Source organism: Equus przewalskii, chromosome 2 (genome assembly GCF_037783145.1).
Source record: "Equus przewalskii isolate Varuska chromosome 2, EquPr2, whole genome shotgun sequence".
NCBI classification, from domain to species: Eukaryota; Metazoa; Chordata; class Mammalia; order Perissodactyla; family Equidae; genus Equus; species Equus przewalskii.
This window is the reverse complement of record NC_091832.1, coordinates 61,767,484-61,792,018: the sequence shown is the minus strand read 5'-3', so window position 1 is coordinate 61,792,018 and position 24,535 is coordinate 61,767,484. Positions and strand designations below refer to the sequence as shown.

The following is a 24,535-nucleotide window of genomic DNA, read 5'->3' as shown; positions in this document are numbered from 1 at the left end:
AAAATTCTGTAGTACAATATTCCAGTTGTAATATTACCAACCACTATTGACTGAGAGCCAGATCTGGAAGGAAGCCAGGATGTCACACCTCTGGTAAGCAGTTTCTACTCCCCCGATTCCCTTCCCCTAAACCAGCAGCTCTGTGCGTCACACAGTGTATCATTCCAAAGCTGACGCTTTTCACTTAATGGTATTTCCAGGGAACTTCTGAGCTACCATATACATATATTGTTCTTTATCATTCCAATGCTACGTGTTTTATTATTAATAGTTAAGCTATACTTTATCCATTTGCTCTCCATTAAGCAGTGTTTTTCCTCTCATTACTCAATCATGTAACATCTGTGAAGGCAGAGCCCATGTCTAGGTATCGCCAGTACCTGGCACAGTGCTTAGCACATGGAAGGCCCTTGGGAAATAATGAATGAATGAATAAAGAATGCTTACTATCATTCACAATTTCCCTTTCTCAACTGATTTTGAACAAAATCATCAAGATTAGAACAGTAAAGTTTGACCAGTTACTTCAGATATAAGTTCTAGTAACACTTTGTTCTTATATGTGGAAATCTTATATTTTAACATTTTTGCTATCCCAAATGGTTTAAAAGACTTAGTGAGTCTTGACTAACCTACAAATCTTAAAAATGAAAAATCAAGTGATGACTTTATATTATAAAAATAAGTACCTGTTTTGCATACTAATATAGTAACAAATCAATACTCTTTTCAAAGTTCAAAATAAATTTCAGAACTCAGTTTGAGAGAAAAAGGAAAGGCTTTAGTTAAAATCTTTACAATAAAATAATTATGATTATAAATCTCTTTAGTTAAATATGTACACATTACATGGTATTTTTAAAAAGAATGGAAGTGAATAAAGTTTTTCAGGCAAATCTAATGCACAAATATACCATCTTTTAGAGTATAATGTCAGTTTAACATTCTTAAACAGCTGTGTCAGACAATGGCTCTGCTTTGTGCAAAACATGATAAGCAAAATTAAGAAAAATTCTGCAAAATTTTTTAGTTCCCCAAGGAAATTACTAAAAAAGAGAATAGTAAAAGAAAAAAAAAGTTTGTCCACTCAAGCTTGATTGTATACAGAGGCTGGAATGACCAGCACTAATGTAACCCCCTTATCCGCTAAATAAGTCCTTGGGTAGCTTAAGTTTGAAGTTAAAAGCTGAAGTCGTAGCAATTGTGCTTTTACGCAGCCACATGGCCAATAAGGTAGATGTTGTCATAAAGGTGCCCTACAAAATCTTCACTAATGTTTTGAGCAGCACGACGGGTATTTCGAATAAATTCTCTTTTTGACATTTTATTCTTCACATGAGGGCTGGTGAGGTCAATGGAAAGTAGAATTAAAGAGTAGCACAGTACATAGACAGCATCTGGAATTAAAGGGAAACATTGCAAATTATTAGCTGGTTTAAAAAACGTGATTCCCAAAGGAATTAAATAACGCAGATATTCAAAATTTCAAGAAATCAAGATTAGAAAATAACTAAATACAGGATGACCAACTCGTCCCAGTTTGCCTGCATCTTTGCCAGTTCCAGCACTGGAAATCCTGTGTCCTGGGAAACTCTTCAATCCTGGGCAAACATGGACTCTTGATCATCCTAACTGAACACCAATTCAGTGAGCATTTTCTTCAATCCAAAAGAACTTTAGAATAGTTCAGGAGTTTATAGTGAAAACTCATTTTAAATTTGAAAATTTCAGATTGGGCTTTATTTTCACCTTTGCTTTTAAACGTGATGTTCCCATTCAGCTATCCATAAAGTACATTTGTACTGTCAGTATATTTATCTTCCCATTCTTAAAAAAGCAGCCACAGTTATCTACATACAATGTTTTTACAAAAATCTAATTTAATTGAGAGCATCTTTAAGGACAAGAAAGATAATAACTTGGTACTAGAAAATAAAATGTAAACAACTCATAAGATTATTAAATTAACATTCTCATTTAAGATATATATTTTAAAAGTCAATGGACTTTACATACTACTTTCAAAAGTAAATCTTTAGGGAAAATATTGCTAAAGCTGACTGAGCAAAAAGAAAATTTCTTCTTTACATAGGCTCAGGGCAATATTTGATGTTTACTATTAAAATAGTAACAAACCTCATGATACTCGCTACTTGCTACTACTATGGTGTTTACTTCAGAATCTCACAATTGTAATCTAAGTTAAACATTATACCTTGTAAAAGTACATTCAACAAATTTCATATGATAACTAAATGTTTTGCAACCCCTGCTTAATAAGATAAACACAATAAACTTTTGATATGAAGAGATAACTAAAGCTATATCAAATGAAAAAATATGTAGGAGACTCAGGCTATATCACATACACATACATAGACACACAAACGATGAAAACTAGTTGCATTAAAAATAAATTTTAGTAGAAAACTTCTAGGTGTTACCTATATAACATGTAGTTTATTAAAAGCTTTAAAAGTAATTTGTTGGGGCTGGCCCCATGGCCTACTGGTTAAGTTTGGTGTGCTCTGCTTCAGGGGCCTGGATTCCCAGGCGCAGACCTACACCACTCTGTCAGCAACCATGCTGTGGCAGCGACCCACATACAAAATAGAGGAAGACTGGCACAGATGTTAGCTCAGGATGAATCTTCCTCCAGCAAAAAGAGGAAAATTGGCAACAGATGTTAGCTCAGGGCCAATCTTCCTCAGCAAAATAAATAAATAATTTCTCACATTTTTAATTAGATTAGTAAAAATGCCCAATGGTCAAACAAGAATAATTTTAAAGAATTTATATACAAAGAAAGTTAAACTAAAACAGTATGTTTACTAAATATAATTGATAGCTATGACAAACTAAAGTATTCCTTCTGAGCTCACGTAAATGATGTATTCCATTGAAGTAGTCCTTGGTACAAGCAGTAAAAGAAGTATCTGTAATTATTGAAAGCATGTTTTCAAGGTGAGAAAAATGTCTCATATACTACTATTGTTACCTGGAGGTGGGAAGGAGGAAGGAAGGAATTCACCATATATATTCTTACCAGGACTAAGGCCAAGTTCCCGCATTAAATCAGGGTTACAAGCACAGAATCTATGTGAGAACTTTGTTATAAGAGTTTCAAGATACTCCCCACGCTCTTCAGGGGCGTGGATATGACGAAAAAATTCTCTCAGTGCATTAGGCAAGAACTGATTTCTAAAATTATGCAACGTTACAAGGTCATCCAAGACATCTCTCCTAGTAGAAAAAGAAAAAGATACAGCTCTAGTTAATGTTTCTCTCTTAAAAAATAAGAAAAATAATAAATTGCCATTTTTTGGATGAAAATATTTTGTTATTGATCACTAGATCAGCTAATCCCATAAAGAATATATAACTCAAAATTAAAAAAATCTATGATTAAGAAATTAAACTATTTAAAAATTTTTTGTAAATAGGTTCTAACAAGGTAAAACTAGTAATTCTAATTATAAAATGAAGAAAAAAGGAATTTTGCAGTATAAAAAAGGCAGCAGCTTTTCAAGTGTCCTCTTGGCTAAATCCAAACAGCAACAGAATTCTTTATTTTTTAATTACGAAAATAATGAGTTTTCACCTCACACACCAATCCACATTACCAGAAGTAACAACTATTTATATAGACTTTTAAAAAATGCCAATATATACTATATATCGGTCCAGAATTGGCTTTTGCTTATTTCACATAGTATATTGTGAACAGCTTCCCATGTCTTTACCCGTAGATCTAAGTCATTCTTTTTAATGGGTCCACAGTATCCCATCTTAAGTATGTAACACTTCTGTTGATATACATTTAGTTATTTACAATTATATAAATATTTGTGTACATAAATTATTTTATCAAGAGCATTCTAATGAATAGTCACACTTTGTTATAATATGCTTCAGTTCTTACTGAACTCAACCATGATTGTATGATCATAATCTTTAATTTCTACTGATTGCTTTTGGCAGAGATAGCAAACTACAGCTAGTGGGCCAAATATAGCCCCCTGCTTGTTTTTATAAATAAAGTTTTATTAGAACACAGTCATACTCATTTGTTTACATACTGTCTATGTCTGCTTTCATGACACAATGGAAGTTACAAACAGCTGTGACAGAGATTTTTCAGCTAGATGACTACTATGTAGTATAGTTTCTAAAATAAAACAACTCATTAAAAGCATTACTTAACTCATTTTTGATGAAAATTTAAAATTTTTTTTTACCTTTCATCAAGATAGATTCTCAGTTTTTTCCAATTTAGTGTTCTTGTACAGAAGATGAACTTTGCTATTTCCTTTGGTGAATCATCTAGGATACCCTTGGACATAAAGTAGTTGACTCCCTAAGACAGAAAGACAAATCTACATAAATAAAATCAGTCTCTATTTATAAATTTTAACAATTAGGCAATAGCAGAACAATAGCCATAAATTCTTTCCAGCATTAACAGACTTTTTTATAGCTTTAACATGCAAAATACAAGCTAGAACTTGAACTGAAACCATTATTTGTGGTTGATAGTTTACATGCAATGGAAAGTAGGAAATTCAAAGTTAAGACTCCTAGAGAATTCCTAATTCAATTTTCTGGCTCATGTCAGTTAAAACTAACTAAACAGAAATATGGCCTAGATTGGGGGCAGAAACTACTATGAAGACTTTAAAATAAGTCTTGTAACAAACATTTCTGCTGCCTAATAGAAAACATGATTTCTTAAAGTTCAGATACATATTCTACTATATTATTCAAGGAAATACTTGAGAAAAAAAGATTCTCCAAATGAAAGGCTAACAATTTTATTCTGGAAAGAAAAATAACTAAATTATTTAACTTAAAGTAGGCACAGTTCCAGGCAGGCTCATGGGTTGTACACACTTTGGCTTTAAGCATTGCTACATTCTTTAGGAATCAAGCTCTAATATATACTGACACAAACATAATAAGACAAAAAAATTTCAACGTTTTTCATACGATTTACCTTTGAATTTCCTTTTCTCTGCATGCAAAGTTTTCCAGAGAAGCATTATCCATAAGTTTGTGTCTACATTAGATTTAAATCAACAACAACAAAACATCAACAAAAAATCAAACGCTGAAACCAATGTTCTCTCATGTATATGGAGGTCACATTCAAATAAATGCCTTATGTGGATTTGAATGCAGTTATTGAAATAAAAGGCAGGTGTGTTTATTTCAACTTGCAGTTATCCAGATACATGCATTCCCATGAATGCTTATGTCTGGATAATAGCATATTGTGTACAGTTAATTGGTAGAGAAAATGACGTATTATATACACGCAACATACTGTTTTCACACAAATTCCTTCAGCATTTCTTCCCTTTTACAAACACTTACATAGTACTCAGAACTATTGCACACATTAAGAATTCAAAAAGTTGGAAGAAATTTTATAAGACTCCAAGATAAACTCTCATAAAATTTTCATATTAAAAAATTTTAAAAGCAATTTGGTACCATGAGGTAACGCTTTTGAAAGGTTATAATTAAGTATAAATTATAATTCAAAGATAAGATTTTTTTCATATAAAACTAATTTTATGAGCCATCAGGATAATATCCTAACAGCAATGTTATCAAATTCTCATGTGAATTTTAATAATACAAAAGCAATGATAAAGCACTGATCTTAAAAATGTATATAAGGAAGAATACAATATGATAATATGAAACTTTCTTGTCAACTCATAAGCCGTATTTCAGACTGCACCCTGGATACAAGGCTAGAAAATGTAACACGATCAAGATGGAAAGCCAAAGAATTTGTTTGGAATGAGGCTTTCAGCAGTTGTCTGAGGGGACAGGAAGTAGAGAAATAGTAATTCTTGCTCCATCCTTTCTTCCATTAGTTTGAATAATCGAGAGTTGACTGTATATTTAATTGATCTACTTAACAAAAGGTGTCTGGTTTGATTTTTTCCAAAATTCCTCCATTTAAAAGAATAACAATATTTCAGAAGTATTTCCAGTGTTTAATTTTAATCCAAGTGATTCAAAGACAAAAGAATGTCAATTAAGTATTATTGAATAGGCTCTTTATTCATACCTACTTGTAAATCAATGTTTAAGAGATGTAAAACTAATTAGAATCTCCTCTTTAAAAATTACACAAAATATAAAAACCACTAATATGAGCCATTAAATAGTATATAATTCTATAATTATATGATATATGCCATTTTAATATCATTTGATGCTCCTTAGTTATAAATTAACATTGGTATTTGCCTCACGTAGGCATCACAAAAACATACTGTTGGTCATTTCCTTTTTTATGGAATCATGTTTTGAGAATCTGCCTTAACTTGAGTTCTCCAAAATCAATCAGATACAGAGGAGTAAGCAGATACACAGTCAGTTTTAAACCCAGTCCTAAAAATGAAGAACACAGCTTGAAATAAGCCAATTCTGTTATGAGGAAAGGAGGTATCAGTTTCAAGCCTGGGATTTTCCTGGAAAGGAAGATTAATTTAGAAGGGCTAGCAAAATGAAGGGTAAAGAGATGACAAATAGGAAAAGGCATGGGACCAGATTATAATCTTCAATAAGCAAGCTGACAACCACCTGAATTTCTATCTTGTTATGTAAGCAATGAAATACAAAAGAAACCATAGCATGAGATCTGTTGAATAACTATGCATTTGTTTAGTAAGTGATATAAATATTTTTGGTTTTTAATAAAGTTTTGGGAGAATGGTACAGAGAGATTCCTAGAGCACACAGCACATACATTTATTAATAAGGACTAGAACTCTCTGCAGTGTAGATGCCTGTGTGTGCGTGGTGTCTCACAGGCAAAGGAAACCATGAACATTAATATTAGTCTAATTTAACATAGTTTCCAGAAAAGGGAAGGTTGTAGTTCACTATCATCTACACGAATAACTACAAAAGCGTCCAATTCTGGATATCGCATTTTATGAGGCATATTGACAAACTAGAACTTATCCGGCTAAAGGAAACCAGGACCTGATAAAGACTGCTGACAGGTCTAGACTTCATGTTATATAAGGAGGAGCTAAGGGATGTAGGGATATTAGGCCTAAAGAAGATACTCGGGAAAGAAGAAAAAGAGTAAGACTTTAAGACAACTGAAAGGCTGCGTCACAAGGAAAATGAACAGATATTGTGTGTAGTTTTAGTGAAGATCTTAAGCTGAGGAAAACTACAGAACTTCTTCCCATAATAATGCACATAAATATTTTTAAAACAGAAATCAAATGCCTGAAGCCCATCTAAGTAGCACAAGTTAGGAATCTCTACTCTAGAAGAGTTTAGGAGTATAGTCAGTGAGTGTTGGTAATACGTAGGCAGGTTAGTGCCACATAAGGAAGGGCATGCTTGCAGCTACAGCTCACTGAGTTATCCAAGGCCAATAGTTTGTCACTTGCTTCATTTTATTTTTACATTTCCAAAATAAGCTTAAGCTTCAAATTATTACTACAGACTTACTTTAATTTGATTACTTAATCTATATAAATTTTAACTCCATTATGAAAACTCTACTTTGTTGAACTTACAGAATTATCTAAATTGTTACCGTCATAGAGTAGTTCCTTTTTTTCATATGGGCATAACCCTAAGAGATTTCTGACATATAACTCTGAGATGAATTATGATAGTGTCAGCCCTATAATAAGTTGGTTCCACAGCATAAAGGGAAGCTCTTGTCAGCTGAAAGGAAACTAGTGGCCAAATGCATTTTATTTAAAAAATGGATTTAAAGGAAAGTTACAGTGAGGTAAATAAAATTTCTATTATGAAAATGGATTGGGTATAGATAATAGGCTTCACAATTCTTTGTAAAATGATAAACTGATAAATAACATTCATGTACAAATCTTAAATTTCTTAGTGATGTGATTTTTGAAAGAAGTATCCATTTAATTTTAGATTTAAATATAAATATGAACACCCAAAGACTAGTTTGTAAAATAGATATATGTGTGTCTGTGTATGTATACATATAGATAGGTATGTATCTGCTGTAACAGTATTTCTAAAACATTGAATCAAAACAAATATGTTAAAGTTGTCTACATTTCTATTTAAAAATGTATTAAGCACAAGACATATATGTATATGCAAGATATTCAATGACAGACACTGAGAAGTATAAAACCGAGTTTTGCTGTAAGAAAATCTAAAGTTTATCAGGGGAGATGAGACAGGTATACAAAGTATAACTAGAATACACATATGTGATAAATCTATGATACAAGGCGACTAGTCAAATAAGGCCTAAATGAATGGGTATAAAATAAGTGTTTCAGTAGTTTCATGAAAGGAAAAATCACTGTAGGACAGGACATTTGGATGAAGTTTCTTGGAATATCTAGTTTGACAGAATGGTAGGGGTTTAGATAGCTAAAATGAGGAGACCACTAGAGAAGAATATTTCAGTCAATATTGTATTACATGAGCAAAAGCAGTGTGAGATAAAAAAAACTCAGGCTATTATCAGGAAAGAGGGGGAGCTATCTTGGGTTTGAGAACAAGTCTGGAACTAGACTACAGTAGAAACAGTGTTGAATTTTAGGGTACGAAGCTTATTCTCTACCCTATATGTAACTGGAAGCCTCTGAAGGCTTTTTAACACGATGAATGAATGGCCTGCAATGTAAAGTTGACAGTAATATAAAGAGAAATAATCGAAGGGAAATTAGACTTAGGCTACTGCAACTGTCCAGGACTGAACATGTGGAAAAGCAATAGAAATGCAATGGAAATAATCTATTCTTAGACATATGAAAAAAACCCCATATGCTACATATATGGAAATAAACAGTGGGAGCATAGTTAATATGCTGGCTATCAAGCCAAGGGATAATGAAAAGTAAAAAATAAAGATAACTGATGTTTCTGGCTTAGATGAAGATGGAAATGACTGACAGAAAAAAACACAGGCTACAGAGGGTGTTGATTTGAAGGAAACGGTGATGAGTTTGGTCTTAGAAATGTTCAACTTCAAGTAATGAAAGATACAACCAGAAAGTCAGGGTAGGCAGTTGGCAATATAATAAGGTATAAAGAAAGTAAGGGTTGGAGGTATAGATTAAGGATCTTGGGGGCCGGCCCTGTGGCCACCAGGTTAAATTCTTGCGCTCTGCTTCAGCGGCACAGGGTTTTACCCGTTCAGATTCTGGGGACGGACATAGCACAGCTTGTCAGGCCCTGTTGAGGTGGCGTCCCACATAGCACAACCAGAAGGACTTACAACTAGAATATACAACTATGTACTGGAGGCTTTGGGGAGAAGAAAGAAAAAAAAGAAGATTGGCAACAGATGTTAGCTCAGGGCCAAGAAAATAAAAAGGATCTCGAATAAGAAGAATCAGGGAGCAGACAATGAAGAGGACAGAGCTGGAATATCCCAGAGACTAAGAGCCTTTGAAACTTAAATAAAAGGGTATACAATGCAATTACATAGTACAGTTGAAAGAACATAATTTTCAAAAACGGAACTAAATCATGGCTCTGCCACTTAATGATTACGTGAACATAATTTACTCAACCTTTCTGAGCCTGTTTCCTAGTCAGTAAAAATCTTATTTAGATGACTATTGTGAAGATATAAAACTGCCTACTATAGAACATGGCTGGTTTCCTTTTTCTTTTAGATAGCTCAAGGGGACAAAATGGGAAAAGGGGGCACTGGATTTGGTGACTGGGACAAAACGAAGCAGTGATTTTCCAGAGGTCTCTTTCTAGAGTAACTGGGGCTCAAATGTAAGTAGAAAGCTAAGGAATGAGCTCAAGACAAGGAAACTGAGTATAGCCCCCTCATTTGACAGATGTATCAGTACAAAGAAGGAAAACATAATTGGAAAAATAAGAGGGAAAACAGATAAAATGAAATTTTTTTCAGATAATTTTGACCTATGCATGTCAGAAGACAAAGAAAGAGAACCAAAGGTGAGATGAAAAGACTGAAGTGTAAGAGAAAGAGGAGATAATGGAAGCAGCAAAGTAGAGAAAGGGAGCAGGGAAAATAAATGAAAATACAGGTAGAGTTTATAATGCTTTTTAAGCCTGGAAGACAGGACAGGAGTGTTGGTTCAGAGATAGGTATATTAAGAAACTGATAAGAGCAGAAAACAGAGGGCATGTTGTTTTTCTTCTAAGAGCAGACATCTGGAAAGAACTGGAAAAGAGAGCGTTGATTTGGATCCTGGAGCAAAGCGGTAAAGATTTCTGTCAACAATGACGTGAGGCATAACAGGGAAGTGACTAGAAATAAATATAAGGAGTGCCAAGCAGCAATGAGAAGTGAGGTGAGTTCATGTGAATTCATCTCATCTCATGTTAAGGTCTTCTTTAATAGAACAGATGTTTTCAGAGATTCAAGAAAAAAAAAATTTGAAAAGTAGATTCCATAGAGCATGTCACTAAAATATGTTATGCAAATAAGAGCAGCAAGACTTACACAATCAAATTAGAGTGGTGAGCTGTTTTGATGGAATTTGTTTAGGTGGCAAACACACATAATTCAAGAAATCATAAACAAATAGCTTAAACCAATATTAAAGAATTCAGAATGAAGAAAAAGACGTGTTGGAGCTTAGTCACCTATATAAAGCATCTCTCCATTTTCTTAAAGAATGGCTCTTTTCACATAATAAGTCATGTTTTAAGATATATCTACTTTGTTTCTTTTCTTCTATTACATAAATATCCAAGCTTTCTCTCCCCTTTTAATAAAAGTTTGTTTTTTGACTCAAATCATTATCCACAGTGTGTTTCAAAAGCAAAATCTACCATATGTATGTTCAGAACCAGAAAATATATATTTGGGAACAGAGTGAATTCTAGAAAACTAGGCATGCAAAGCCAAATGGAAAAGTACCAACTTATGCTGTGAACCTAAACTTGCTCTAATAAGTAAGTAAATAAATGAATAAAGTCTTACTTAAAAAAAAAAAAGAGTACTGACTACCAATACTGAAAGTACTGGCTATTGGCACAGACATTTGGCAGAAACATTGTGTAACAGTTGGTATCAATAAAAGAAATCACTAATAAAACAAAATTGTGACATACTAGGGAGTATCTTTAATTTGTTTTTCCTAAATAACAGCATAGTAAAGAAATTTAGAAAGAAATTTGACTTAGCTAGTTTTGTTCAATGTAAACAATGTAAATCCAGTACTGTGTACACAATCCAGCAAAGTGGCTACTACTTTTCAGGTAATAAATCTGTCCTTAGAACAGTACATAATAGAAAGAAAACTGGACATTGCATTCAATTTTATTTTTAAAAGAACATCTGAAGACTTAAAATAACATTCTTTAAATTTTAACAATAAATATTTATAAAACAAAATAGTTCAATCTAGATTTCTAATTTTTCTTTTACTTTGAAAAACAATATATTCATACTCAAGTACACATTTTAATCACAGTGAAATGAACAACTGAAATGTCATCTTTTCACAGTAAAAGTAATGCAAAAATTAGGAGATACAAGATACGTTATGAAAACTTTACTTTCTGGATAGTAAAAAATAATGAGCACATACTTCAGAAATGTCACACATTTACTTTATTCATGGTAATTTAAACTGCTCATACATACTGTAATTGTTATTCCCCATCTAGTCACTAGGTTCAAAGGCTAAAGTAAAAACTATGCCCAGGTTTTTAAAGTTGTCCTGGGTGGAAAGATTATTTTATGAGTAATAAGTAACGTTTTCCTCTTATTGAGGTATGCGTAACTAGGCTATTCACTGGGGGGCTCTGTGTGGCTTAGAACTGAGAGGAAAGGGGTAATGAAAATTGGGTAAGAAATGTGAAGATAATTTTGATAGTCAGTTTGAAATGTGAACTGCAAATTCTGTCTTCTCTCTTCCCTGGGAAGAACAGAGAGCATACAATGGCTATACTTCTGCAGGAGAAGTGACAGTTGTGAAGAGAAGAGAGAGTGCCAAAACCCTGTAGCTAGTTCCCTCTGAACAGTTACTGAAATTGGTCAGAACTTCACATTTCACCTAAAGGAGAATGAAGAGTCCTACTGTTCAGTCTGGAGTGTGGACTATGCAATGAAGTCAGTTTCTTCATGGACGGTGTCTGAATCGGCAAGGACTTCCGCTTCCTAGAACAATTTGTGGAGGACTTTTCAGACCATTAAAGTGCACAATGCTGAGAAATTGCTAAGAACAGACACACACACACCCTAAATTATTTTAGATGTCAACAGGAAATCGCACATAAAGGAGGGATAGTTCAAAGGAAATCAAAAGAAAAATGGAAAATCTGCTCTAATGGAGTCCAGGGAAATGGAGGAGAGGTATAGGACAGAACAGATCTTCCGGCTTCTTTTCCATAGGAGAGGAAGCAATGACATCAGACAAAATAACATGAATCTTCTTACCTAAGGTTTTAAATAACAATAAAATGTCTCTATTAATTAGTGCAATAGCCTCCACAGAAAACGAGCCACGCTTGTGAGTTCTAATAGTCTCCAAAATAGATCAATAAGATGATGAAAGTGAAGGTACTTCCTAAATGATAAATTACTACTAATAATTAAAAATAACAATCATTATTGCAATTATTATTGATAAAGTTGCTGGTAGTGGAAGTAAGCTTCTTGGAAAAGCCCTTTCTATCTCCAACCTGTCTGTAAATTAGAAAAAGAAAGCATTCCAATCAAAATATGGAGAGAGAACTCTGTAAGGTATAGTTAATAACAATTCAAACTAATGAGAAAGTGACACATTTGAGCACCAATGTTAACTAATTTAGAATTCCTACTTTACAAAAATGACACACAAATATTCCATTTGCAATATGTATATATATGAATAATCTTTAAAGGACTAACTCTACTTTGATAAATAACAATTAGAGTGTAATCATATTACCTAGATTCTAATATGTACATTTATAAATATATTTTAACAGCTCTGAAACAATTTTGAAATAAGCAACATTAAAAAAAACCCAACAAATCTTAATAGTAGACAAGCAGAGAAGCAAGTTAGGATTTAAATGGCAGTTTCACTGCCAGCACATGTGTATATTCATGTAATTAAAGTATCTGTTCATCCTACCCCCATTTCAGCCAAGATACATGTTTTATTTGAACATAACTTTGGAACACAATTATTGCTTAAAATGTCCTCAAAAAGTTAAACTAAGCAGCACCACTGAAACAAAAAATTACGATATATGCAAAATATTGCTCATCACATGCCAGGAAATGAAATCAAAGGCAAAGGGGATCACCATCTAACGTCAGGAGATTTTGATGCGATGGATACATACTTCAAGAAGCACTATTTCTCAGTGTGAAATATTTATCTACTAGAATTCAAAAGTTTCAGGAGAGCAAGAACCCCTAAGCCTAGAGTAGTGCCTGGCTCTTAGAAGTATAACTCGTTGTAGCTGTACCTCCGGTATAAATATAAAGCTAGTTTTGTGGAGCACTTAGAGGCACTAAGTGCTTAATGTACATCATCTCATTTAATAATCACAATAACACCATGATATAGGTACTATTATTGTACCCATTTTACAGATGGGGAAACTGAAGCATAGAGAAGTTAAATAATTTGACAAAGTCAAAGTCACACAACTAGTAAGTGGAGAGATAAGTAATAAATATTTGTTGAATGAATGTTTGAATCTATCTATACAAAGCTTCCAGCTGACTTTCAAGAGAAGCTGTAAACTTTTAACGATTATATAATTAACTAAAGGGTTAAAAAAGAGACAATGACATAATAACAAAAAAACTATGAGTTGGACCAAAACTCCAGTGTACTTTGAAATGTCTCAAATTATAAACTCTTAAAGGTCAGAGTCATCAGTCCAAATAATAAAAAGCAACATGTTATTGTGATGCTATATTTAACTGCTGGCGCCCAGTGTTTCACAAAGAGCTTAAGACTTTGACTATAAAGAAGGCATCTTCAAAAACTTTATGATATGAGAAAGAAAATGTTACATAATATTAGGGATAAATGTATACTACCAGTGAGTTGGTTAAAAAATGACATATTGTAGTGTTTCCTTCATACTCCCATATTTCTAAGCTGCTATTAAATTGATGGATGCCATACAATTGATGACATTCAAGAATTGAGGAAATATTGCCTTTTAGATTTCTGATAAAGCACTCACAGTTTACAGCGACATTTACTGTGACACTGGTAGCAGCAATTGCTAAATTTAGGACAGACATGCAGGAGAGACAACTACCTTGGATAATAAAGCTGAGAACTTAAATCTAGAAAGTCATGTCAAGTTTCACTGAAACTGTGGTCACATCAGACAAGGAAGAACCTTTTTGGAGGCATCCAGGTAGTCAGGCTATGATAAGGAGATAAAAAGCAAACATATCTTTCTTTGAAATGTACTTAAAATATTGACACAATATTACAAACTCTCCAGGTACACTTATATAAACTGGTAACAAAAGTAAAATTCAAACAAAGAAAAAATCTTGCTCATTTTAGCATTTCACATTTTTAAATTTGGTGTTGGTAGTATGGGTGTTGTATGCTGATCAAGGGTAAAGGGCTTTGCCAATGAACTTGAGCAGTTTAGCTCTTTTGGGTAAGTAATTCTTACACAGGAGAAAGTTGTTTTTTTTTTTTTTTTTCCCATTTAGGCAAGTGTTTTAAGACCTTCTTTGATATTTTTGACAAACTTCCCCAAATCAGATTCTAAATGAAGTCTTTTTTGACCTCTAGCTAACTGTGGGATTTATACATTCTGATGACACCAATCAGTTTCCTACCCCTAGGAATAAAAGTAAAAGTTATCTTTCATCACTGTTGCAATGCTATGAAGTAATGGTAATGAACACTTTGCTGCTGTATATTGGAGCAAAAACGCGATAAGATTTAATATCTGAGATATTATTCATAAGAATTGAGTATAAATTCCTGAGTTCACTCTATAATGGAGAACTCCTACAAATTCCCTGTTTATGTTTTAGCTGGTCCAACAACAAAAAGAGTATGTTATCTTGAAAATAAATTGCTTATGCATTCCCACTTAAAACATGTGCATAGGTCAAATTTAAAATATTTCTCATAGTAGATTCTATCCCAGATAAATCTAATAAAATATAACATATATGCACGTGGGTGTTTCCATATGAACACAGGAAAAATGTACTTAAACAGTTAAAAAAAAAAAGACTTCTTTACCTAACTCCATGAGGATATTATAAAAAAAACTTTTTTTTTTTTTTCACTTTATCACCCCAAATCCCCCCGGTACATAGTTGTATATCTTAGTTGCAGGTCCATCTAGTTGTGGCAAAAAAAACCTTTTATAAAACATATTTACACAAACAAAAATAAACCTACAATATGTTAAAGTTAAATCAGGTTCACTACCAATTTTCCAGACTACAAATTTAAAAATAACTTGCCAAGAAAATGTTTAATACTAAATGGAACACAAGGAATATAGCTTACTGCTTGATAACCAAAATTACTTTATTATAATATTGTAGTGGAATAAAATCAACACAGGTAACTTGTACATGCAAGGGAAATACAGCCTAATGTAAACAGATGGTTTTTAGCACATTCCTTTACTAGAATGTGGTCACCTGCCACAAAGTACACAAGCTCATGCACAAGATCAAGACTACGTACAGCTGAGATCACAATGTCATGCATATAACAACAGCGTGCTAGATCATCGTACCACAAACTGTGCAGATGCTCGCCCCCACCCCATGAGCCACTGCCAGCAGTTGCTGTGGAGTTTGGTTACCCACATCCGTGACATGAACGATGTCCTTTGGAGAATCTTGTTCCCTGTGGCTGTAAGTATTCTTATTTTTATAATATTTTAATGATGCTTGCTATCAAAATGTTAAGTACAGAACTAGAAATTATAGAAAAGTAGACTTTTTACAATATTGAACAATTATATACATCTCATCTCAGGTACTTACAATAAATACTAGTTACATTTAAATATATCATCAAAACTAATTTACTTCTCCGGCTTAAATGAACTGAAAATAACACAGTTGATGACAGTGCTCTAGTGAGGAGGAAAAAAATAAACCAACCTCCAAAAAGTACTTCCTCATTTCTAGTACTCAAAAAATCTGGCAAGAATGATTCTAAGACCTGGTTAAAGTATGAATCATACAGATAAGTTCTATAGAAAAACATCTTTTAGCATAACTCTTTCAATTATATGATTACAATTTTGAAGGCTTAACTTGGATAAACAACCAAATTGACAGTGATTACTTATATTGGTCAATAAAAGAAAATTTAGAATATAGTTATTAAAATACTTCTCATTTCTCTGCGCCTACAAGTGTATTTCAGCGTTCTTCATTTTCCATTTATATCCTAAGTGCATTCTGGTAAAGACAGAATTCTATTTTGCTCTTAGAGAACACCTGCTAAGTTACTGATGTTCATAAAAGCATAGCATTAGAATTCTAGAACCACAAATCACTTTGAATGGTTCAGTTCTACACCTCTTGGCAGCACTATGTGCCCGTTTCAGAATGGTGAATTCAATACTTCTGGAATGCTCCAGGTTATCCTTAAATCAGGCCAGGGAGTGAAGAAAATGAAAATACAGCCAACTCTCAATAATAATGGGAGGTAGGATGGATAAGTAAAATCTGAAGATCTAAAAATTTTATTTTAATTAACAACTTCAATCCTCTCTCCTAACAAAGATAAAAAGAGGACTTTAATTTACCTCTTTTCTCTGCCCCCTCTCCAAACACTCCAAAGGAGGTACAACAAGAACCCTATAGTCTGATATATGTAGCTGCAAAGATGGAAACATATTTTGACATCTAGCTTTTTCAATTTACATATTTAAAACTGTATCATATTCTAGTATATGAGGGCCTATCTACATTTTCATCTTTGTATAAAAAGGATGGCTTTATAATTTGTCTGAAAAATTGATATTCTTTTAGTAAGGAATGACTACTTACCATAATCAATATCAGCAATAAGATCCAAATTTTCTGACTTTGTGAATCTACAACTCAGTACTTACCAAGTTACATTTTCCATAGAATGTAACATTTGCGAGTGATATAAATTGAAGATGACAGTTTTTATTCAACATCAGTATAATTTATGACCAGAGTCAGTATGCCTTGATAAATCAGGCATAATATGACTGGGGCTTGCAATATCTGCCTTTCCTGATTCTTATGTATCTAGAGTAAAACACTGTACTATTCTGCCTCAGTTCTTTTTCAGTAATCATCATTCAATTAACCCAAGAGACTAATGCAAAATATATGTCTTACTATAAGGTTTGTCATATGAACTGTTTTAATTAGCAACAAGTAATGTCTAATTCTAATAAACAAGAATAATGAAGTCTCTGAAACCATGTCCTTCAAATACACAGGTGTAGCAGAATCTCTTGTACAGAGCAGCTCTGCCATAGTGCAAGAACAAAAAGGTGACATGCTTACTGTTGCTATATATTTAGAAGGAAGAGAACTTGCTTTCGACCAAAAATAATGTAAAAATAAGAATATTTTATGATAAAAAGCATCAGAAAAAATTTTCAATAAAAGGATAAATTACAAAACCTAAATTTATTATAGTTTATCCATTCATTTGCCTTCTAAAGAATGACTGTTAGATTCTAAACAATCAATATTATATTGGTTTCAAATTTATAATTTGAACTTTAACTTATGAATCATTCTATTTTCATTAAAAGTATCAGTCTTCTATTCATTGAAAGGAAAAGCTCTTTAAATGATGGTGAAAAGAGAGAAAAAATATCTTAATTTAAATATTCATACCAGGATTTATAATATATATAGTCTGCTATATTTGTTGGGCTAAAACTTAACTGATAATGTGTGTGTATCAGTAAACCTTTCTAACAGTATTATATATATTTTTATTCATATGCAAGAAAAATTTAACAAAGAAAGAAATCATATATAACAAGCAAAAATCAATTTAATTTTAAAAATGTATCATTTATAAAATCAGTATTTCTCTTTAATATTCAAATATTTCGCATGGGAGAAACATTTCTCTAATGGAAACATAGCAAAAGTTAAGGTATTTTAAAAGCTATTTGACTGCATGACCTAAACAGTCCTTAATACCTCTACAACAAATGAAAAAAGCTGGACTTTGAAAGTTAAATAAATTAAAATAAATGCCAGTTAAATTTTTCCACAGAAAATAATCCACCCAGAAGTAGTAGTTCTAATGGTTGTATAATTTCCATTCAATTTCTAAGAATAAGTCTAGCTGATGTTTAAACATTTCTGAAAATCTGAACCTTTCCAGGATATGTTAAAATGAGAATAGGGGTGAAAAAAAACAGTGAAAGAACTGTCTTCACATTTGATCATTCTTATAGATTATGACAAGAAAGAATTAAATAACTAAAATAAAATTATTCAATTTTATAACAGAATCTATAAGCAGTTCCTACGGCAGCATGGAATTAGACTGTTAAAGGCATTATTTAAAGACAACATTTTGATGTGTTGCAAACAAACGATGTCCTTTGTGATTATCTCTGATAAACGCAGCATCATTACAAAATAGAAACAATAAAATAGAAAGAAAAAGCTGCAGATAAAATTTGATAGACATATGTTGTATTGTCCACTTATAATGCAGTAATATCTCAATTAGGCCTAGCAGAGGACTGAATATATGCCATGGAAGCTGCCATACAAAATGAGCAGGTGGAAAGACTTAGAATATGACATGGTAAGGTAAAGAGAAACGACAATGTCATGTAGCATTAACTTCAATTACTGGGCTTCCCAGTGATTGAAAAGGCACATTCAAACACTTGTTACTTTACTTGCAAGTTTATTATGCTGGAAAGCTGCAGCAAGATAGTAATAAAGTTTAACTGTCATAAATATTCAAGTTCTTCACTTACCTCATCTGGATTGGCATTAAAGGTGAGGCTGCCTTCATCCAGCTGCATATACAATTTTCTAAAAGAAAATCCTAGAGGTAGGTTCTTATTATATATGGAACAGTGACCCCAAGTGGATTTACACAACCTGTAAAAGTAAGGTAAAATCAGATATGAAAACATTGCTATATTTAATTTCCTAAGTTAAACATGTGTAACTTGATAAAATATTAACATGAAATGATATAAAATTGGATTTTATAGTTCTAAAGTTTTAAAATCTTTAATTCTGTACTTGTTTTTTATTTGTTTACTAGTGTATAATAGACAAATGTCTTCAACTTAGCAATTTTGATAGTACTAAATAAATGTGAGTTACAAAGATTAATAATATTCAGGAGTACTTTGGTGTTAGTGACTTGGAGTGGACTTTGACTCCTAGTGACCCTGTGCAGAGTAGAACCTGCCCCATCTTTCTGCACCATCCTCTCGCCTGCCAGCACTGTATCAGACAATACTCTGCTGCTATTCAAAGGCTTTCATGAGTACTATCTGAAGTTAAATATAAACGATTAATAGTAAGGATAGCTAACATTTACTGAGTGTTTACTAGTTGCCAGGCACTATTTAAAGCATTTTAATAGCATTAGCTTGCTTAATCTTTACAACAATCCTATGACGTTGGTGCTACAGATAAAGAAACACAGATATGATAAAAAGCTTGCCCAGGGTAGCACAGCTAATTTGTGTAGAGGCAGGATTTGAACCCAAGGAGTCTTACTCCAGAGCTTGCAATCTTAACCAAGAAGCTAGAGAGGATTAAGTAACTATGTGCTCTACTGCTAAATAAAACTGAATGGGGGGTGGAGATTGCTGGGCAGGGGGAGAGCTTTGTTTTTTTAACAACACATAAATCAACAACAAGCAAACTAAACATAGAAATTGTAATTCTATAACTTCAATAAATACATGAAAAGCTGTGATGTTAAGCTTAGCTGTTTTTATATTTGAAAGCTAAAGTTTTATCTTGTTACAATGTCTAGAAATTCTGGATATATTCCATAGACCATTAAATATAAGTGCATTACTCTAGAGACATGGAGAATACTGAAATTATATTTTGATACACTTTTAATGACTCATGGTCTTAAAATTATCTGATTTTAGTGTGTGTCCAAAAAACACCTACTTGTAGTGACAAACATTAAAATAGTTTCAGTTTCTGCTATTCATTGATTTTCGGCTCAAACTTCCTTCTTTTCACAAACACACACGAACAGGAAAACAAGAAAATGTTACTGTCTCAGCCTAAAACATCAAAAATTGTGAGGATAGTAGATAATATATCTAATTTAATATGAGAATATCTTCTTAATAGTTAATTTATATCCTAGCATTAGTTTTACCAACCAAATGAAATCATTGATTCTAAAACAGAAAGTTTAGTAACTTGTTCAGAAAATTATCAATATTTTAGTAGCCTCTTTAACTTAGTCCCAAAGCTTTTGACTTTTATTTCTTAGCTACATGAAAAAAACAGAACTTCTCAACATTAATAAGCATTCAACACATCCAAAGTTAAAACTTTGTTAAAACAAAGTAAAAACTAAGCGAACTTTTAACTTAAAATGCTGGAAGCAATTTATTACTAAGAAAAAATATTCAAGCATCATAGAAATAGGCATAATTAGGGGCCGGCCCCGTGGCTGAGTGGTTAAGTTCACGCGCTCTGCTGCAGAGGGCCCAGAGTTTCGTCGGTTCAAATCCTGGGCACAGACATGGCACCACTCGTTGAGCCATGCTGAGGCGGCGTCCCACATGCCACAACTAGAAGGACCCACAACTAAGAATATACAACTATGTACCAGGGGGCTTTGGGGAGAAAAAGGAAAAAAATAAAATCTTTAAAAAAAAAATAGGCATAATTATGTGATAAATAATAAAAGAAGCATTTATTTCTTTCAGAAATGAACAATTCAGATTTAAATCCCAAATGAAGAATACATTCTGATTGAGTTCAGATAAGCTCAGAAATAAACATTTTTTTCAAAGTTCAAATATAAGATCACAAATTAAGTTTGCTGGGAATACTAAAATGTAGAAAAGAGGTTATAAATAAAGAATGAGTCAGTTTTGAAGTATTTTTATTTCTTCTTACATTAAATGACTAAAAAATTAATAACTAATTTACTTTAAACACTACTAAATAATAGAATTGCCTCTCACTTCCATAGTACTTTCACTATAACAAAACAATGAGAAAATAACAAGATGACACTGATGAATTTTATCTATTCAGAGATTGAGAACTGAACTATATAATTGCCACTTAATTCTGTAGCATCAGGAAGCCTGAGTCAGGAACGTCATTGTTGGTAATACATTTTTACTGAAGTTTGGCTATTTAGATAATTTATTAATTCTCTCAGATTTTCATTCAGAAATTATTTAAAGTCTCAAAAAGACTTTTGTTTTTAGATATGTTTTACATTGTTAGGAAGTCCCATTTTAAAATGATGAGACTTAAATAAACGTTAGTAAAGAATGCTGGAAAACCCAAGATCCAATGATTCTTCTATGTTTGGTAACATTTTCAAGACTCAAGTATATGATTCTATTTAAGGAGTCACTAGATTCCATAAAATAGATTCTATTCCACCAAACGTTCTTAGATTTATAGCTTAAATTTAAACTAGTATAATAGCTGCTAAAATTTAGAAATCTACTTTCACTTCAGCAAGTAGATTATCTCCTTGCTTTCTAAAACTTGCCTACTTCATCGATGAAATGGTGGTTAGAAAAAATAAAAAAGTAGATGAAATATTCACTAGTAAAAGTTTATGCTAACACGTACCTTTGATCAAAAATATATACATATAAATAAGCAAACACACACACACATATACTCCATTTGTAACCACTGAAAACAATAAGATTTGGGGAATATTTAGGGAATAATGATTTTTAAGTATGCCTATTCTTTACATGGGAAGCACAAACTACACTAGGGAGGTGAACACTCTAAATTTTGGATTATATTCTCAATTAACAACTTGTATTTTTAGAATAAACTGAGAATTTCTGCTTTATAATAAACTGCTACATGTTAAGTGGTAACCTCTTTTCTAACTGTAGAGTCATTATTTTCTTCTACACTGTCCTCCTTTTCCCATGATTAAATTTGACTGTGATGATAACTCTATCTTTATCTTCTTAGGTTTTAATGAAAAGAAACTCAAAATACAAGTCCAGGATAAAAAGAAATAGTTCATAATACATAGTTATCTGTTATAAAAAGGACAGTTAAGCATGATTATATTTAGAGGTACCAGAATCAAACATGGTGGGTTGAACTTACCCTTGCCAGAGAAGTTCATCATTTGCGAGGTCCTGCCAAACACAGGAAGCTAAGCAGAGGTCAGTTGCATTCAGGTAGGACAAGATGGTAAAGCTTAGCTCGGGGGGCAACATTTCCAAATTAATGAATCCTTCCTGTTCTTTAGATTTCCTTGCTTTCAAAAGATGATATATGTCAATGCCTCCTTGGACTTGTTTACGATGACTGGTGTTAGGAATGCTGCTGGCAGCCATCCTCCTGCTCTGCTCTCTGCTGAGGTAGCCTTGCTCACTATAGCCTTCCTGCTGTAGCTGCTGGTTTCTGGCCACTCTCCACAGCCCCTGACCCATCTGCAAGCCTGAGAGAAAAGCCAGAAGGTAGTAAGAAGGTTACAGTAAAAAAGTAACCCACCTTTCCCTGTGGTACAACAACTCTGACACGAAGCAATCCTGTATCACGATTAACATTCCTCATTAAAGCATATTAAAAGGAGTAGTGTACTATAAAGAATACTTAGAACATCATAAGTACAAAACTTGGACAGCAAGGTTTCAGAAATATTTGGTTTGCTCATCACCTTTATCCCAGTTTGCTAAAGACTTTTAAAGTCCATAGGTGACATAACCATTTTTCACATGGTAAGATTTAAAAGTTACTGATGTTCTAAAGACTCTTACAAATTATAATTACGTGGACTTATGGGCCAGTATTAAAATACAGCTCTGATCAGAGCACAGGACTTTAGTTAAAAGGTCTCTAGGCCCTGCTTTTTATCATAACTCAGGCTAAGCTAAGCTAGCCCCTTTTAACCAAACTCCCAGATGCATAACAGCTGTGAAACAGGCTTTTAGTTTAATTCTTGCCAGTCTGCACTTAAGTTGTAGACTGTAATAAAATGTAACATAGGCCCTGAAGTCTAATTCAGAAACCTTATAAATTAGACACCTAGAACTCCAGGATAAACAGCTCAGTAATGACTATTTGGTTTTGTTGTTGCTTTAAATAAAAATTATAATTTAGACTAATTTTCCACTTCTTCTCCACACAGCCCTATGGATTCCTCAGAGGTACCTGGGAAAAGGCAGGAGAGGGTGCGCTCTAGTCTCTTCCACCTCCATTTGACCTTCAACCAGAGCAGCTCTACATTTATCTGTTACAAATATTGGACTTCCTCATATACAAATATTTAGAAAACTACTGACCTAGACTTCCTATTTGACCTTGGCCTTAAAATAACTTTTCCTGGGCAAATAAATTCATTGAGAAAAATGAAATCAGGAAGAGCTTTTAACTAATACAAATAATTACTTTTAAGATCTCTTTTCCAAACAAAATATTCTTGTTTTATAAACCCAAGTTGACTACTAATATGTGTGTCCGTATTTCAAAAATTGGGGGAAAAAACTGATTTTCATATAAAATCATTAAAATAAATATCAAAGCATGACCTAACTTTAAAATATGGTTTTGTTTTAATTAGCTGTTTACAATAAGGACTAGCAAAAAAAACCAAACAAACCAAAAAGCCCCACTGGTGACCAGAAATTTTGAAAATTATTCGGAATAATTTGAAAATTGAGTAGAATTTCAAAGAATGTCAAAGATACTTTTTAAAAAATATGTAAAAAGGCATGATCCACGTGTATATGTACTGAGTTATTGGCTATTATCTGGATAATGGTCACTATAACTGGTCACTTATTGATCAAAACAGAAAAAATAGTCCAAGATAATTTTTTACCCTTCTTCCTTATGGTGAACTGCTTGGAAATCCAGCAGCTTAAGCTATAAAAGGACGGGGGGTACAAAGAGAAGGAATATATTAATGATTTTTAAATGTGGGGAAATTTGTTTTTGCAAAGAAACCACAAAAGATAACCTTTCCTCCCTCCGCCACATACCACAATAATGGTAGCAGTTCCTAAATTAGTGGTTAAGCTATAATAATTAAATTCCTATTTTTAATATAAAATATTAAGAGAAAAGACAAGCCACAGACTGAGAGAAAATCTTTGCAAAATACTTATCTGATGGACTGGTATCCAACATATACAAAGAACTCTTAAAACCAATTAATAGAAAAATAATAACCCAATTTAAATTCTCAAGAAAATCTCACAGATGCCTCACCAAAAAAGATATACAGATAGCAAATAAGCATATGAAAAGATGCTCAATAACACGTTATTAGGCAATCATAAATCAAAACAACAATAAAATAATACTACACATCTATTAGAATGATTGAAATCCAACACTGACAGCACCAAATGCTGACAAGGATGTGGGAATGCAAAATGG

The 24,535-nt window shown here is 32.8% G+C and overlaps 1 protein-coding gene across 1 annotated transcript in view; it reads right to left on the bottom strand.

Moving 5' to 3' along the window:
- Window positions 1-759: 759 nt before the first annotated feature.
- Window positions 760-24,535, bottom strand: part of FBXO8 (F-box protein 8) — a 40,475-nt gene continuing 16,699 nt past the window's right edge. The window contains exons 2-6 of the mRNA XM_008514502.2: window positions 22,256-22,592; window positions 18,919-19,045; window positions 4,239-4,357; window positions 3,047-3,243; window positions 760-1,397 (exon numbers count right to left, since the gene is read on the bottom strand). Of these exons, the coding sequence (XP_008512724.1) occupies window positions 1,210-1,397; window positions 3,047-3,243; window positions 4,239-4,357; window positions 18,919-19,045; window positions 22,256-22,584 (960 nt within the window). The 5' untranslated portion in view covers window positions 22,585-22,592 and the 3' untranslated portion in view covers window positions 760-1,209. The remainder of the gene's footprint in view (window positions 1,398-3,046; window positions 3,244-4,238; window positions 4,358-18,918; window positions 19,046-22,255; window positions 22,593-24,535) is intronic.